The following is a 19,018-nucleotide window of genomic DNA, read 5'->3' as shown; positions in this document are numbered from 1 at the left end:
ATAATCAATACTCAGTTATATTTACGGCACTTTATGTTAGTAAATTAAAAGCCTCTCATAACTTAAGACTTGCTGAAAGAATTACTTTCATTACTATGTGCAAAAATAGCCATGAAATGCGATAAACAAATGGGCATGGCATGAAACAATTGGTAAAATAAAGTAGCGTATGTCATAGAGCGAGGTATTATTCGCTGACATCCTAGCGCTCCACACATGCTTAACACCACCACTCAAACCAGGACTTAGACACACTGAGTCCCACACACACACACACGCGCAGTGCTAAATTTAGCCATTTTCTTATTAACTTCACTGTCTCATACCATCAAGAGCAAATCCGTCTCTGACAGATTTAGTTTAATAAGTGGGAGTACTGTGGGACAGCGCTAAGAGGAGGCAGCATTGCATGTGATGATCAACAAGTGTTTTATGCACTTACAGACTGGTAAGGGAAGGGCGTGCTATATACACAAAGACAAATACATAAGAGAGGTTTCAGAACAACACTAGCATTCATCCATCATCTCTCCCTGTTACTCCCTTTGCATCGTCACTCCCTAACACTCCTCTGTGCCCTCGCCAGGGCTGCGTCTACATCCTGGGCAGTCTGCACAGAGGCGTGAGAGAGGGCGGCTGCATATATACGCGCATTCAAACAGTCCAAGTCAGATGCAGTTCAATGATAATATCCCTCCTTTCCCACTCTTTTTCTCCCACTTTTTCCCCTCTTTCTCCATCCCTCCCAACCCAGTCAGTCTCTTTTGTTCCTCATGGGACAAGGTCGACCTCTAGAACCAGGCCAGGCTCCTTTCGCTGGAACGAACCCTGTGGGAACTGACTTGTGGATTCTGGCTGCGTAATGACTGCTCTCTATCAATGAATGGAGGGAACCATGGCAGGCCTGAGTGAATAGTGACTGGGGGCAATTGAGGTGTGTGTGTGTGACAAACAGGAAGAGACGGCTAAAAAATGATAAACAGCAATTAGTTTATCTGGGCATGACTGTGCTTTGTTATTCTTTTTCCGTGTGATAAGGGGCACAACTTGGATCCCATTCAAGCAGTGTAGTTTCACTATCAACATTACTGGGGAGCACTTTTTATGCACAAACACTCATGGTCCAAGGTCCATCAACAGACAAACCACACACACACAGGTCCTTGAGAAGCACTTGAACACAGCAACACACACTAAACATGATAGCATGCTACAGATGAAAGATCAGTGGGCAAAGACATGCCTCTATAAATAACTGATGTGCGGAGGAATGCACGGACAGTTTGCATGTGTGTCTTTCAAAGGAAGATTGACTGTGGACATCAGCAGGTCAGCTGGAAACATTTGTCCAATCCAGATTGCCTTTTTTTTTTTCAGCTCAGTGTGTGTGTGTGTGTGTGTGTGTGTGTGTGTGCATGTGTGTGTGTGTCAGAGCCCCAAAGCAGCAGGTAGCTAGTGGGCATCAAGATATCTGACAGGGAGACCCGAAGTCTCTTCTAACTCCAATTAACCTTCACTAGTTCGACCTACTTTCATCGCTAAAATAGCTTACTCCCTATTCAACTCAGTGCTATATTTGGCAAAGGAGACTTAGAGTTTAACACACTTCATCTAAAAATCAAAGTTGTGACATGTCAGTGTTAAAGGTCCTTTAATCCGTGCAATTTTAGGCTGTCATGGCAAAGAATTTACTATTTTGAGAGAAATATGGTCGTCAATCAAAAGCAGTGGTCTCCGAGTTTTGATGCATTCTTTCAAACAATACGATCCATGTGACTGTCTCTAGAACCCACACGTACTGTAAATCAGAATATGACATCAAATTATGAATAACACACTGGCAAACCAGAAACACATTTAAGTTTGCGGCTCCCTCTGCCTGAAATCAGTTGAAAAATTGTCTGAGTCTTCAGAAGATGGTCACGCTGGATGCATTTAAAACGTTTCTAAACAAAGATACTTTTCATCTCAGCAATTTGTTATTCGTTTTCATTTTAAGATTTTTAATCTCAGTGAGACATCTTTCTTGGTTTAATAAATATGAATAACATTTTCCTCTGACTTTGTCTTCTTATCCCTGACTGCAACCACGTCTTGCTCTCCTCCGCCCGCCGCTCTTTTGGGAGTTCTTAATGCATAGAAGTAGGGGAGGACAGTAATCGAAATATTATCGAAATCACAACATGGCCAGGTGCAATATCTAAATCGCAAGGTAAAATGTGTGACAGAGCAGCATTATAATGAAGCACTGTAGTGCAGGAGATGCCCTGTCGTACAAATCTTGTTCTTTAAAAGTAAAAAAAAACATGATTGTTTGGTACAAACCCCAGCAAATGTCACATCATCATGATTTTAACAGTTTTCTCAGTGAAAATTAAAACTGTAACGCCCAAATGATAATTTCCACTAATCCTGAATCATATCACAATAGAAATATCAACATTGTGGACAAGGCATGTTTAGTATTTTGCTGTTTTCATAACACGAGAGCGCCTACAATGGGTGACGCAAATCTATGTTTTTTTCTGTTTTCATTGTAGCTGGATGATTCAACGGGCATTCAGGGCAGTCTGACATAGATAAATTATTCAGGATCCTAAATCCTTTCACTGCTATGGACACAATGTCGGGGTTATCCAGAGTTGAGCTGAAAGCTATTTAACTTTAGCATGTGTTATACTACTTGATAGCAACATTTTCCACAAACCCTGTCTGTTTTTAAGTAGTTTTATTTGCAAATGTGAACTATAAACCTTCTTCCCAACCGTCTTCTCATATTTACAGATAGCATGACGTTGCCATGGTGCGCCTTGGGAGTGTACACAGAGTACTTGCTGTTTGTTCCAGCGTTTGTGTCAGATTTAAGTGTCCTTTCATACTCCCAGTCATTTTAATTTCATTAATAGATCAGGGTGTGGCAGTAGCCATCCATTAGCCAGCCATAGCTGAGCTGACCCTTGTCGGCCTGCAGCAGAAACCAGAGCCAGCCAAACAAGACTTTGTTTAAACTCTTGACTCTGGAGTGTCATGTGTTCCCCTCCGAGTCCGGAGAGAGCGACCTCCGACCTGGTGACCGGCACTTCAGCACAAATGGATTAGCTGTGGCATGAGATGCACAGAGAAGAAGATCCCATTTGACTATCATGTCCCTGTTCAAACTGCCCTGATAATTTGACCACATAGGCAGACAAACGGCGAGAACAGGCTCCACACACACTCACTGCGCCCTTCCCTCGGTGAGTCCCCCAGCATACAGGGGCCCCTCACCAGTAACATGATCCATCTCCGACCCGAGGTTAGAGTCGGACCAACAGTAGTTGAAGACAAAAGAGCGAGGGGTCACAGTGAAATGCCTACATGCAAGCTATAAGATGGTCTAAGTCTGAAACACATTCCTTTAGGCCTGCTCAAATACCTGGTCTCATCAAAAAAGCTATAAAAAGCAGTGAGGTGTGTTTATGACAGAGTAACAGGAGGCTCCGCAACACTATTACACGTCAACGAATGCTTTGTATCTGCATCACACATTCATTTTCATTCATTCAAAACCAACTCAACCAGCTGTTCTGTATGATGACATATTCAAATCCGTCACTCTCTTCCTGGAGAAATGCTGGAGGGCGCTTGGCGAGCCATATTTCAAAGACAGGTGTTTGTTTGTGTGGAAAGATAAAGAGTCATGAACCGGAATCCAGAGCTCCTGTGCATCCAGCGCTGGCCTTGGGGCTGGGCAACGCACCGCATACCAGACTCCTCTCTCACACCTCCACTCAACGACTGCGTGGACGGCCTAAAGTTTTAAAAAAGCAACTCCCGGCCCCACCTACTGTAGGACTGCATCGACACCTCGACAGGTACAGATATTAGGAGCTGTTGAGTCATGCCATGCGATAACACTGCAGATTAGTTAAGTGTCTGGTAGCTGTCACGTAGCGGGGTACCCCCTCAATCGGTCTGCGTTCAATCTATTGCTCATCACACATCACATTCGCTTGTGTCTGGGAACTGTCTGCTCGGCTTATCTTTTTCCTAGCTGCGACCAGTTTTTCAATCTGTGTGTGAGTCATGGTCAGACCCAACACAGGGTGAATAGATAGGAAGAAGGACAGTAAAAGGGAAACAAAAGCTCTGACTCAGAACTTTTTAAAACCGCCTCCTCCGCTCGTGTTCAGAGGAATCTGGGCTCATCCTGAAAATCTTATTTTGAGACGTATTTCTGAGGAAATTAGACTAACAAAGAAGCCATACAGGGAATCAATGGGAAACACGATCCCTTAACTACCTTGTTTATATACAGTACCCGGTGACGACCTATTAAAGAGGAAGCAGTGGTATATAGTGGCGGATATGTACTTACTCAAATGCTTTACTAGAGAGTCTGTATCAGAGCACGCACACCTATAAATCAATTTTTTTGAGCTGTCGCCATAGTGCCAGCCAAAGTCTGAGTTAATATGTAACCTCTGTGTTTGAGACTACAGGAGGCAGGTTTACAAAACAAATCACCAAACTTAAGTAAGCGCAGGCTGCTGTAAAGAGACGATTGATTTTCCATTTATCTTGTGTTGACCAACTTTGTTTACACGCATAAAACAGCGAGAAGAAATGGGTTGTAATCCCCTCCCCTGTGATCTCGGTGTCCTTTGAAGACCTGAACACAGATGGTGAGAGCGTTGAGAGAGAGATCCATCATCTCTGACAGGACTCCAACACCCCTATTAACATAAGTCTGGAGGAGACACTGGTCACTGGTTGTTTTCACTGGACAAAATGTGACACCTTCACCTTGGACATGACCACCATCTCTCCACTGCAAAGAGTCCAACAGGGATCTCCAGGTGGAGATTAACTCAAGGTCAGACCACAGAAAAACTGCCAATGTAAAGTTTAAAGTGACTCCTCTTGTTTAAATACAATATTCCCAATATGAGGACAGATATTTAGCTTTCAAACTTCAACACGTCCACCATCAAACTCACGGATTTTGATCTTCTTGGGATCCAGCTTGCGGATGTCCCCCTGCAGCCTCTGCAGCCTCCCCTGGATCCTGCAGGATCTCCTGAACACCATCCCTGCCTCCATCTCGATGCCCAGGAAGATGTCGCTGGCATGTCGAGAAAGGTCTGAAAGTTGGTGTATGATGTTGGTCAGCGTGTGACAGCCGACCTCGTCCAAACACGAGAACAACACGGGTCTGCGGAGTTTGCGCCTCCCGTTTTCCTCCACCGGTGTCCTGCCATCCCTCGCCGACAACCTACTCACATGCCTCGGCTCGATGCTCCTCTGATGAAAGGGCATGTTTATTTCATAGCATTAACTCCAGGCGGGACCGAGAACTGTTCGTAAAACCTTCACAGCTTTTAAAACAAATCCAAGACGCGTCTCCCTCCCGCGGTTGGTTTAATTTGCGAGGCGCTGTGATCCTCCAATCCCGCCATATTTTGTGTTTTTCAAAGCGTGGGGGGACTTTGTGCTGCTGTACACTGGAGACGTTGCCTCCCAAAGTCTATTCAAATTCAACCAGACAGAGCGCAGCCTGCAGAGAAAAGAAAAAAACACAAGGAAAAGTAGGGGAAAGTACTCGTAAAAACCCGGAAAATACTACAACCACCTGTGGCAACTGGACCCGGAGCCACACACACACAGAGGACGGTTTACCTGCCTCCTCTCGCAGCCAGTGGAGCGGTCTGATGGAAAACATGGACCGGAGTCCCTCCAAATGGAGCCGGAGGGACATTCATGCATCCACTATGTCATTTACATTCACTTTTACTACAGTTCTTCAAAATTAATTAATTAAGTTAATTAATTTATTAATTAAATTGTCATACCGTGCTAAATTAAGTACACATTAATAGGTCTGGGAAAGTTAATTAAATCTGAATGAATTCATATGTACGGAAGCCCTAAAGGGCCATGCATTCATACATTTTATTTCCTCCGTTTTCCCGTGATAACGAGTTAATTTCATTTGTTTTCTCGAGATCTCGAGTTATTATCTCAAAATAACAACTGCCGTTTTCCCGAGATAACGGGATAATTTTCTCAAGATCTCGAGATAACGAAACTTTGTTTTCCCAAGATCTCGAGATAACGAAACTTTGTTTTCCAGAGATAACGATATAATTAATTCGAGATCTTGAGGAAACAAAACGATAGTGTAGTATATTAAATCATTGCAGGAAACATCATTCAGTGTAGCAATGTCAGAGGAGCAGGAGCATATCGATCACCGCATCACATATCTTTTATATCAAGGCCTGACACAGGCTGAAATAGCATTATGCCTTGCTATTACAGATAATATACACATTAGTGTGCGTAATCTAAAAAGACGGTTAGCAAGGCTTCAGCTATATCGGCGGCGCAATCTAAGTGAGCCTGATGTCGTCGTTAACTACATAGCTGACCAGCTACGAGGACCCGGGCGTCTCCATGGATACCGGATGATGACTGAGAGACTAACTGACATGCCATGCCACTTGTGTGTGATGGAAATCTCAGGCCTATCATATCACAGTCATTATCTCGAGATCTCAAATTAATTATATCGTTATCTCGGGAAAACAAAGTTTCATATCTTGAGAAAATTATCCTGTTATCTCGGGAAAACGGCAGTTGTTATTTTGAGATAATAACTTGAGATCTCGAGAAAACAAATGAAATTAACTCGTTATCACGGAAAACGGAGGAAATAAAATGTACGAATGCATGGCCCTTTAGGGCTTCCGTACTGTTGGTCTAATCAAAAGACATTATAGTTTGTTAACCTAGCCTAGCCAAGTTACAGTGTAGCACTATAGCTAGCTTGAATAATTATTAAAATACATGATGCTAATTATTAATTAAAATATAAATTGAGAAATGAGGAGACTAAAATGACATGTTGTTGTAATGATGTGACATAACAGTTAGCTAGCCAAGTTATGGTGTAGAATATAGTTGAATTACTCAACTAACAGCTCATAGGCCTATAGCTACAATATTAAACACCAGTTAGAGTAAGTTGACATATATTTGCAGGGTACTTACCCGCAAAAAATCCCATGGGAGTGTGCATTTTTGTTATTATATGGCGACTCTTAAACTTGCTAAATGTACGTTTTTTTATATATATTTTAGAAATGTCCCATGTACCATTAGCCTACAATTTCAGCGCCCCTACTTTAAACAAAGGACATGTCAGTTGTTTGCTCATAGCTTTTAAAATAACCAGTGGACAACACATTCTCTGAACACTTGTCTCTGATTTATCTCCTCTTTGTGTGTACAAGGCATGTTTGTCCAGGGCCTGTGTGCAGTCCACCGCCTGGCATCCCACCACTGCTCTTTAAATTCCTGTCATCATTGATAGCATACCATTCATCCAGCTCAGCTTTACTTCAGTGGATTCTTCTCAAAGTCTGGCTAACAATGTCCAGTTGGCAAAATGTGTCTGTGTAGCATTTAACATGCCCCCTGGTGTCTTCAAGTGAACACAGCAACTTCAAGGGAGCCTCTAATGTGACACCCAACCATCCAATCCTGGCATGCGTCTCCACTGTCCATGTTTTCTTATTACTCAACTGACTGGGAATCTGTAAATTCCTCTCCAGCTGGTATGTGCACTATAGTTAAAGTTACAAGTTACCCAATATTGGGGTGTAAAAAGGGCTGATTCAGCTGTCCCTAACTCTGCTCATCCCGTGTGCAAAATGGAAGTCATAGATTGTCCTGTTACGCATGAGTTACATCCTTGTTTGTCCTTTCCTCAGCACAAAACATGTAAGACAGGAAAGCAGCATGAGGATGACACATTCACCACTGGTGGAAAAAAAGGAACAAGCTAATATTTTTCTGTTGGTCCAAGGCCATTGTTTTGTGTCCTCGCATGCCAACTTTACCTCCTACTTCTGTTTAAAGGTTATCTTCTGAAACTGAAAGAGGACTTCCACTTGGCTGCTGGTGTGAGACATGCCCATTTCTGCCAGTTAAAGAAAAAACAAATAGATGAAACTCAGCTTGATGGAAAATATTCCCATGGTGATGAGCTGATACGTCAAAATAATTATGAGATCACGTCTGATTTATGACAATTTTTCATCTCATTATTTTGACTTTTCATCTCATAATCATGACTTAACATGAGAATATTTTAATCAAGCTGAGATTTTCATTATTTTTTTGAAATGGCACAAATGGGCTTCCATACCAGGGAGACAACAGGTGGATCAAATGAAACTAATGATGGCCCAGTCCCAATAAGCCAGGAATGTATACAGTAGTGATTATAAAGGTTAGATCACGTGAAATAAAAATAGAAAAGCAGACAAACCATCCAATTCTAGAGATGAACATAAGTTTAATCAAGATTAAATATATGCCCAAAAAGATCTTGTAACTCATAAGAGATCCAAACAAGTCAAAACAATACAAAAAGATGAGCTTTTCTGTCTGTCATGTCTGTCAACAGAGTCTTACAGTTTAATGCTTCCTACGAGTTTTGGACTTTCATTCGGGGTAAAATGTATACATATATATCTCATTCACCATATTTTACAGTGCATTGATTCTCCAGACCATAACCTTCTTCCACATCTAAAAACCCATACATAAACTTATTTGTAGAATTATTTACATACAAGGCTTGAACGAGTCAGCTCAAACCATTTGGTGAGCATTAAGAAAAACAAACATCACACTTCAGAACATATGGGAACTTTCTTAAACTTTTCTGGCTTGGTTTTGCCATAAGTAGTGACATTTTGTTACACAAATCACTGAATGGATAGGAGGCAGGAGTGGCCTCGAATTAAATAATGAATCGACACTCACAGAAAGGACATTGGAGGATTACTCAGTTATTTCCACCACATCGTCTTTAAAGTTTGGTTGCATACACAGAAAAAATGTACAAATACACCTCAAAGAGTGAACATGTCAAACCAAATATGTGACACCTACTGAACATGTTGCTCATAATGCAGCCACGTGGTTGGTACACTTCAGCGTGCATATGCAATGTGAAAGCAAACGACAGTGAATCTAAATTATGGCATCAAATTAACTCTTTAAAAAAAAAAAGAAAAAGGAATACACTTGGATGTCACAACTGAGTTAGTAAGCAACCACATCACCCAGAACACAAACAGAAGTAATCTCAGTTTATTCACGATACCTTAGTTGAGATGACATTTTGAGTTAATTCATACCAGGATGAAAAAAAAACCTCAACATTAAACACTTTACTCTGTGATGGATTCTTTTACGTATGAGCGCTACAAAGACGTAACAGTGCGTCGTGACCTCCAAAACATAGGATTTTTATTGTTAGGTGTGTCAGAACTGAGTACAGCATCTCCAAACACACATTGATAAAACACAAAAACCTCCCAGGTAATAATAATAATATACTTTTGTCTCAATACTAGCTCCTTTTTTTGTCAGAGAGAACTGATGAACAGGGGGACAATCGGTAATTTAGTGCATCCTTAGAAGCAGGCACACCGCTGTAGAGAAGAACAAGCTGAAACAGCGTCACACAGATAAAACAAATATCTGCAGAGGAGAGGGAGAGCAAATATTTATTTAGCCTTTTCTTTTTTTAAACTTCTTATTCCGTATGACACACCGAGATGCTCGACTTTATAAAGTTTAACACTTCATTCGGAGTTCACCAGAAACCAGTGGAATGATTTCCTGCCTGTCCTTCATAAAGTTTGCCAGTACACTCCAAAAAAACAAACAAAACAAAAGATCAAAACATCAGTCAGATTGTACTATGACAGAAAATGTGAAAAACGGACTGTTTTTAACGCGAGATTAAGCGAAAAAAAAGAGCACTGCTTCCACTAATCATCCCGTCAGATCTTCATGTATGCATGGCGACTATGGAAGAGAATCACAGACTACTGTTTCACAGCCAAAAAAAGGATGATTAACTTTGTGTGCACTGGTGTTTTTAATGCGTGTGTGTGTGTGTGTGTGTGTGTGTGTGTGACAGAAAACATAGTGTCATGAAGTACATTTGCAAGATCATTTTGATTTTCATCGTTGTGTTCTTGTGGGATTAACAACCACCGGTACCACCTACAGTAACAGGAAACAGTTGGCTCGCAGGAGTGCAGGACTCGCCGGGTTTCCGTTCGCGGTCACGAAAGCGTCACTCAGGGCAGAAACAGCCACAAGGCCACGTTGGACAGTGTTGGGCTGGGGGTGGTGACAGAAGAGGAGCCCAGGGTGAAAAGTGGTGAAATACAATATGAGAGCAAAGTCCTACAGCTTGGTCTATGTGAGCGCAGCAAGGACAGGCGGTGAATATACAACAGGAATACACACTCCTCTTCCACGGGCTCGATGACAGGCTCTAGCATGGGTGTATCTTGGGACACGCATACACATACAGTACATTAAAATATTAGTCCAATCTCCAAACTCGGGCTCCAGATGTGTCTCTTTGTCACCCTCTGGTGGTTTTGTCCAGAATAGATCTGGTATCACTTTCTCCCTCACATGCACACGCACACACATACAGGCTGCCATCACAAAAATCTCCACCTATGCACACACACATACATGAACATACACACTCCTTGGCTCCCCCCGTGTCTGTATTCAGGCTTATCTGGTGTAGTAGACTCTGTAGTAAACACTCTTGGAGCGCCAGAGTGAATAGGAGTTGTCAAACTTCAGCAGGTAGACTCCGCGGCCGGGGTACTGGTGGCTGCCGGCGTACACCTCCTCATGACAGTCCCGCCGGTACACCGGCACAATCTCATCCACCTGGGGCTTCCCCGCCTCCTTCTTCGCCTTCTCCTCTTCGCTGGGAGGCTCACCTGTGGACAACCATGTATCAAGTTGGAGTAAGCAGGAGGGAATCACCAATGAGACTCATCTTCACTGTAATTACACAATGCTGTCATTAAACTGGCAAGGTTTTTGCTTTAACGTATCATTATGGAGTAAATATTGATTGCACGATGTAATGACTATAGACTAATGACACCATCAGTGTTTAGATTTCTTTCCTATAAACCTCGCTATGCAATTTCATCTGCCAGTAGGCACAAAATCTCTCCAGGGAAAATGAAAGCTTAATGGTGAACCAGTCAGGCACCATTACAATCTGCTTTTACATCTCCACCACTTAATGATTGAATAAAGTCATGTTGTTGGTAGTTGCGATTCTGATGAAAAAAAAAATATATAGTTGTCTTTGCGCAGACTATGATATCACTTGGAAACCCTACAGAGGCAGATCTTGTCCGTTTCCATTTTAACCTTAATACTATGACGTTATATTTGTGCCTCAGTCCGCGGCACACAATGAGATATTTTGAGCACTGAAAAACATTTTCTGCAAGCACATAATTATATTTTCTAAATTATAATTTGCAGAAAAATTATCCCGAATAAATATATTTTGAGTTCAATACAGTTTTTCCGACTTTCCAGTGTGCACTAAGGATTAAGGCTCGAACACAGTATTAAACAAATCATTAAGTCCTTTTAGGTATCAGTCTCATACTTAGGGGGTCAAATTTTAAACAAAACTTGCACACTGCCGAATAGATACATGACTAAATGTGACACAATCTCCTGTAAAAAAACAAAAGAAAAGTGGAGCTGAGAAGGACTGACATTTAAAAGAGCTTGTTTGTGCAGCCAACCAACAAACCCAACTCATGTCTTATCAATATAATGTGAGAATTCATTTCTATTCACACCAGGGAACTACCAGATGTTTAACTATGGTGTAGGCAAATCCTGAACTAAACGAGTAGAACAGAAATAAACCGAGAAAACAGACGTTTCTGTTGAAAGCAACTGCTTCTGTGGCAAAGATGGAAGATTAAATAGCTACCATGACTAGCTGACATGTTGTTGAATAGCAAAGTATGTACAATATGGTATCAATCGCAATTGCTAAGATCAATAGGGAATTCAAGACCCATCTATATATTTTTGTGTCCAATAGTGAAACTATGAGAGTCCAATAGTGAAACTATGAGAATATAACAAGTTTCATTTTCAATTCTTGAGAAGACAGTGGGAGAGCATACCCCCCACACACAACATCAAGCTAAGTAAAACTGACTTGACTGACTTTTAAACAAATATTTTCATCATGACCTGTTTTTTTTTTTTAAACAGCCACCACCAGCTGATTCAGCAACACTGAACGCACAATATTTGTATCAGAAACATTGCACACTTCCCACCCCCATTCTCACCTTCTTCATCCTCGTCTTCATCGCTAGACTCCGACACGTGCACGCTGACCGAAGCAGAGGCAGCATCCGTCCACTCGAAGAACACTCCGAACCCGATGTCATAATAGTCTGTGGCAAACTCCCAGAACAGGTAAGAGCCCTCCTCGTGGGTGGGCACGCGCACTGTCACCACCTCGCCACGCCCCACTGTGATCACGCTGTCTGCGTCCTGCCGGATCTTCTCCTTGAAGTCCTTTATCTGTGGCCGTGTCCACATGGAGGGAGCAGCTATGACTGGCGGGGAGTCTGCTGTGATCAAAGAACAAGAGAAGTTTTACAATCTGTTGTAAACATGTACGATAAAATCTGCTCATGCAGGTTAGCAAAGAAATATCACAGTCTTATTTCCTATTGAGTTATTTTCCTACCAGCATACTTAGATCTCAACTAACAGGCCACCTATGTCGTCAGTTTATGCGCGTCACCACGAGAAACAAAAGAGCACACGAGTACATGTGACCAATGGCAAAGAGTTGTTTTTGCATACGAAGCTTTCCATCCATTTTTCCCCAAAACATGACATTGAGAGTTCGTGGCCGGTCAAAGTGGAATAATTTGGTTCAGGATGTATGTTTTGGAATCAGACCAAGGCCTTGTTCACTTCTGGTGTGAGTGCTTACTCTGCTGTACACAGAATGTGTGGTAGGATGACTATCATGTAACACTTGTTCCAGCTCTTCTCCTCCCTGCCCTCCAGGTCACATCAACAAGGACACAGCAGATAAGAATCAGGTTTCAGATTTAGTGTAAAGCTTTGTTTGTTTGACAAACCCCCCTCCCCTCTCTGCCCTGTAGCCATTCGCTGCACTATTAGCAAAATGTAGATTCTATCAGCATGAAATCAGTTCACACAGTTTGTGTTTTACTTTTAAACAAAACAGACACATCAGCCCACCCACCTAATAAAGGCCCGTTCTCCGAGACCTCCTCAGCCGGCTCGGGCTCTGGTTCCCGGTCCATGCTCTCCGAGTAAGAGTCTGACTGGCCTCCATTGACTGTGGGGACTTCCTCTCCAACAGGCGGTGATGCTGCACACAGTGGTCCCGCTGCTGAGGCGGGGATGGGTTCACCACTGTTGAAGCCGCTAGAATCCATGGTGCCCTGCACCAAATCAGCTTGCTGCTGCTGCTTCTGTAAGGCCGCCTGGGACATGAGGAAGACAACGCTGAGTAAAGACACTGAATATCAAACCAGGGACTTAAACAAAGAATGAGAGGTTTCTAGAGCATAATGGCTACAATTATTATCCTGATGAGTTTGCTCAATACTGCGCTCATCATAATGCAGCATGATTATTCGAGGAGCTTGACATTCTTTTCTAACATTTGTTAACATTTTGAAAAAACAAAAAAAAGCACTTTCCTGCAAACCAAACACTTTAGTTTGTACCTCATTATTACAGTAGGTTTAGTTCTGCATTTTAAACAGTTTATGTAAATAATGTTTTCAGCAAGTTTTCTCACATCAAGGTGCTGTTAGCAACAGCACAAAATGTTTGTTTTTTTATATACGTGAACATCTCAAAATGTTACCAGAACTTTTCAGTTGCAGGCATTTGGGCTTGTTGTTCTGTGACTATTTTCAATATCTTGTGTATCTTTAAAAGAGAATTTTACTCAAACTTTTTTTTACTAACTGCAAAATCCCAAAATAAAAATCAATCAAAGAAAGTCTATCCCTTTTGTTTGTGTTACACAGTACCTGTTGCTGGGCCAGCTGGACCTGGTAGAGCTGCTGCATGTACTGCTGGTAGTGCTGCTCCTGGAGCTGTCGGATGAGGCCCAGCTGTTGCTCTGGGCTGTTGGGGTATTGCTGAGCAGCATACTGTTGGAACTGCACTGCTGTCTGCGCATTTAATGCCGCCATTATCTGTTGTCTGGAAACAGAACACAGGAGAAGAGTTGGTGAGGAAGGAAGTACAGGAAGCAGACAGGAGACAATGATGGGCAGTGGAAAGTTTAAGGGTTATAACACAGAGAGAAGAGTTGTGCTGAGTATGAAGATTTCAGCTGACTCCACTAAAGTGCCCTGACTGCCCTCCAGGGCTGAGAAGACAATGGCCCTGTAGATATCAGTGTCAGGAGAGCGTGATGATCATGTAAAAGTCAAATTGATATATTGACAGCCCGAGCACATTATGCAAACACACACAGTGATAGAGACAGACGTACTTCTGCTGCTCAATCCGTAGTCTCTCCTCCTCTGCCTGTCTCCTCTCCTCTTCCTCTCTCCTCAGCCTCTCCTCCTCCTCAAGCCTCCGTCTCTCCTCCTCCTGCCTTTGTCGCTCCCTTTCCTCCTCCTCCTGCCGCTGACGCTCCTCTTCTTCTTTCCTGGAGTGGAACAAATATAAACGATGCAAATGGTTAAATCCATTAAAACATTTCATAAACTGTCAGTCAATTAATGTCCAACATTTCCCCTGCTGGTGCTGCTTCACAGTTTGGCTGGCTGCACAGAGGACAAACTGAGATGGAGTCTGTATTTAGACACTGTAGCAGAGGGATCTGTCTCAGGGGAACTGAAGTGGAGCACCTTACCTTTTCCTTTCCTGCTCCTCCCTTTCGATCTTGTGTGAGGTGACGTAGGGAGCGAAGAGGTTACAGCACTTGTTCAGCAGCTTGACAAACTCCACCATGGCCTCCTCCCGCTCCATGTTGCCCAGGGCGGCCCACTCTTTCCTTCACACAGAGCGAGAATGGAGGTGAAGATAAATAAGATAGGTAGCTACTAGCTAGGCAAATTTGGCTCAGTTTTTCAACAACAAAAACAAATGTAAAAGCTGTAGGAATGGTTCCAACTATTGGATCTGAGAGGCATGCATACAGATGTGTGCTGGGGTTACCTGCGGTCGTTTCCCAGAACATCGAAGAAGCCGACCTCGGGTGAAGCATCAGGATTATAAGGGCCCAGCAACACCTGTTTGTGCAGAGCGACCAGTCGAAGCTTTTCCTCGTAGGTGGGGTGGAAGGCCTTGCCATCTTTATCTGAGAGCAGCAATGAGGAAGCTATGAGTTTGCATTCTTTTGTCTTAATGAGCCAGGGGGACAAGTGCTTGCGAATGCTGTCTTTTTACAACATGGTCGTAGAAACAATAGTAGAGTATATGGCATCTTAGTCCAAGACTACAATCAAATTCATAAAACAACTAGTATGTTGATTGTTGTGGCTGTTCTCCATCGCAAAGACCACAGACAGTCATACTTAAGAAAAACCTCATGATAGTTCAATCATGCTGAAATGCATTTAATCCTAAACGAGGCATAAATCAGTTTTATGTATTCAAGTTATGCAATCTGACCCAACCCTCAACTGACTAGAAGTACAAGGCACAGATTACTATTGCAGAGTGGCAACCAAGCCCAAACCTGTTTGCACAGCCATCACGAGTGATTTTGCCCGATGTTCAAAACTGCTTAAACGTGTCCAGTATGTTTCCAAAGTAATACACTGACTACACCTTGTGTTAAAGGCGAGCAGGATATATCATATGAGTATTATAAACGCTGAGCTTTCGTGACTGGTATTAATTAGTGAGACTGACAGAACTAAAATGAAGCTTTCCTCATTAAAATTACATCAATGTTATAGCTGTCAAGTTGTCTTTATAGAGCAAGTATGCAATGTTTAATGCTACCACAGTAGCTCAGACTGTCCAGATTAAGTAGCCTACCAGTTTGTTCTAGGACTCACAGAGTTACTTACGATACAATATAAGTCACGATGTGTTGTCCAAGATGAAAAACAGATCCAGCGATGCTGGGATAATCAACACATCATGATATCTGTCTCACCGAAGAACACAAAATACCAACGAGAAGGCAAAGTACAGGAATTGTGTATTTATTCACTGCATTGTGGTGTCAGTTTCACACATTTTGATATGAACTGAGATGAAGCAACATATAAGAAAAGTGCATTAAGGCTCAGTTAGCTTTGGATGTATGTATGTATGTATGTATGTATGTATGTATGCGTGTGTGTGTGTGTGTGTGTGTGTGTGTGTGTGTGTGTATGTGTGGAAACCACAAATAGCACTAATGCACTAGCGTGTTGTCTTGGGTTTCCTGTTGGAGTAGGAGCAGCAGGGAGGAACAGGCTCCATTCATCGCAGCTCTGACAGGGCAGGGCGTGTATACAGCCCCCATACAAATCACCATAAACCATCATTCAGATAGCTTCTAGCATCACATCTCTAACAGTAGCTGATGGAGCAGTGGGAACGTGGCACGCCAGCTCATTCTGCCAATAACCACGGATAGATAGAAAGAGAGGAGACAGCACCAGGCAAACTGCCGGATGAAAATGTCCTCAGGCCACGCAGCCACAAATGGACTACTCGGAAGTGCCGAGCTTGTTTTACCCTTTAACAGCCGGCTAATAGCTTGTTAGCGGTGTTAGCTATGAAGCTAATGTAAAGCTGCGGCTGACAGCAGCAGCCCCGGGTGACAGCTAACAGCTAATGTTAGCACACCGCTAAGCTCGGCGACAAGCAAGCGGCTCGTCTCTCTGTTTAACGGTCGGTTCGGATGCTAGCTTCACGTTCAAGCTGTATATTTGATATAAATGTAAGATACCTTTGAAGAATTTAAGGCCCAGTCCGTACAGCTCTTGCAAAGGAAAGCCCCATTTCCTCTCTATCGCAGATTTGCCAGTCTCTCCATCTTCTTCGCCTCCAGCGGCACCCGGTGTATCGGTCTCGGGTTCGGCGGGTTTGGGGTCCGGTTCTTCGACCTGGCCCTGCTCGCCCTCCGGGTCGGGACTGAGGGTGAGGCCATCGATGGAAACTTCGAGCCGGCTGGAAGTAGCACTGTCGAGGTCGCCGCTCTGAACCTCTGTCGCCATCATGTAGACTGTCAGCTGAAGCGGCCACGTACCTACTTCCGTTTAGACCTGGCGGAAGTTCCGGTTTCCTTTTTCTTTTTTTCTCTCGATGTAAATAATGACGAAGCCTAAGAGATAAGATATTTTTTTTACAGCAGTAAGGGTTTTTTTCTAACCTTCACTATTAAAAAAATATTTATTTTTTTCCACACTTTATAAAAAACTTAATTGTTCGATGTCATGTGGGAAATTATGTCCTCGTTGTTAATCTAAATAAATAACATTTTATGATAATTTTTCATGTGACATCACTACTGTATGTAAGTAAAGTAATGATAAGAAAAATAATTAAAAAAAACATTCACTGTAGTATTGTTGTAGTTCAAGACACCTAAATACGTGTCTTTAAATTTGACGTAATCTGAGCATATTCTCTTTACGTAAGAATTGACGCAATTCATATTAATTTTTGTACATTTCTATAATGGAATTTTAAAAAATAAATACTGATATCAATGACGCCAATAATTGTTTGAATGCTAAATATGATGAACAAAAACTAGCACAAAAAAACCCATAATAAAACAAAAGTTCTGTTCTTAAGGTGTGTAATGTTTTAGTAAAGTTTAGTCTTTTTATTTCTATATGGAATCTTTTCCATAATTTTGTGTATTTTCAGAACAACATGATTATAAATAGCATAACTGTGGGATATCATTTGTAGTTTTTGTTAATTTTACTCGGGAAATTACATTTACAAAGTTTTGGGGAAGATATTTTAATAAGAAGAGAAAGATCTTCATTGGCTGATTTTTTGTTTACATGACTGAATAAACTGAATAAACAAACTGACCTTAAAGGACACAGTTTCATTCTGTTTTACTTTGTTTATATCTGGCGGACCCTGCCACCTTTCTAGCTTCAAACAGTGTCCTGGTGACCTTATTTTCCTCTGAAAACAGCTTGTTTATTCAGTAATGGCAAAAATAAATATTTCTGAGTTTGTATCATCACCTAATTAATATTGTATATATTAAAATTCTGAGTTTGAATTTCTTCTCCAAAACTACATAGTGCCCCTTTAAACACAATCTTTTCCATAATATTTTGTATTTTGAGAACAACATGATTACAAATAACATAATTGTGGGATGTCATCTGTTGTGATTTTTTTGTTTTTGTTAGTTTTACTTGAGCGATCACATTTTCACAAAGCAAATGCCCTCTTTTTCTCATGATTAATGTCAAAGGAACATCATTGCTGTATGTAAAAGTAGCCTAGTGGTTTTAAAAAAACAAAGTAATACAAAAACTCACTTTAGTATGGTTGCAGTAGACGACCCCTACATTTTTCATCCAATTCATCTCATGTCTTCAAGTTTTTCGTCCTATATTCTGTTTACGTACGATCCATTTATCCAAACTTGTCAGTCATCTCTGGTGGACAAACTGTGTGACTGAGACATCGTTCCTAAATGACCTCAAACACATCTTTATTTCTTGTTACAATGATGCCAGTTTGTCTCCAATAAGCTAATATCAATTGTCAGTGTATTAGCCTTGGTGATCTATCAGTCGAGCTCTGATATGAATGCACTTTATTACAGTAACATACACATTTCTGTGTGTAGATGTGTGAACAGCAACAATCATCACAGCCACTGCTTGTGATCAATAATATGCCTTCAACATTAAGCACACATTTCTATTAGGAACCTACAAATGCGGCCTTTAGTTCCTCAAAACATCCCTCAAATACACAAAGACTGAACTCATAACAAAGGTCCATAAGACAGCTGACATTTTAACATATACCTGCAAACTTGTGAGGATAATTTACCTGTCTGGCTGCACTTAAATGTATAGTGGTCAGGGTAAACTGTGGGTTAAACACCGGTCAGACTTTAAAGGTGTCAAAGCTTTTGTTTGTGTCTACAGAGTCAGCT

At 41.8% G+C, this 19,018-nt stretch overlaps 2 protein-coding genes across 5 annotated transcripts in view; both read right to left on the bottom strand.

Moving 5' to 3' along the window:
- nhsl1b (NHS-like 1b) overlaps positions 1-5,511 on the bottom strand; it is a 104,384-nt gene extending 98,873 nt beyond the window's left edge. For 2 of the 3 annotated variants that reach the window (XM_084378490.1, XM_084378493.1), the window contains exon 1: positions 4,980-5,511. In XM_084378490.1, the coding sequence (XP_084234616.1) occupies positions 4,980-5,298 (319 nt within the window). In that variant the 5' untranslated portion in view covers positions 5,299-5,511. The remainder of the gene's footprint in view (positions 1-4,979) is intronic. The other variant, XM_084378491.1, reaches the window with a different exon arrangement.
- Positions 5,512-8,321: 2,810 nt separating this feature from the next.
- On the bottom strand, positions 8,322-17,133 carry acbd3 (acyl-Coenzyme A binding domain containing 3). Of its 2 annotated transcripts, none has more exons than XM_084378516.1 (8): positions 16,826-17,133; positions 15,094-15,235; positions 14,789-14,929; positions 14,423-14,581; positions 13,953-14,127; positions 13,151-13,394; positions 12,213-12,500; positions 8,322-10,814 (listed from the first exon to the last, which is right to left on the bottom strand). In XM_084378516.1, exons 1-8 carry the CDS (start codon positions 17,094-17,096, stop codon positions 10,600-10,602), a joined length of 1,635 nt encoding a protein of 544 aa, XP_084234642.1. In that variant the 5' UTR covers positions 17,097-17,133; the 3' UTR covers positions 8,322-10,599. The 2 variants fall into 2 exon arrangements, with proteins under 2 accessions (XP_084234642.1, XP_084234643.1); XM_084378517.1 differs by having other exon boundaries at positions 12,213-12,497.
- Positions 17,134-19,018: the final 1,885 nt, after the last annotated feature.

This window comes from Pagrus pagrus (genome assembly GCF_965226575.1).
Source record: "Pagrus pagrus genome assembly, chromosome: 16".
Taxonomy (NCBI): Eukaryota; Metazoa; Chordata; class Actinopteri; order Spariformes; family Sparidae; genus Pagrus; species Pagrus pagrus.
The sequence above is the reverse complement of the archived record's forward strand: the minus strand, read 5'-3'. Positions and strand labels throughout refer to the sequence as shown.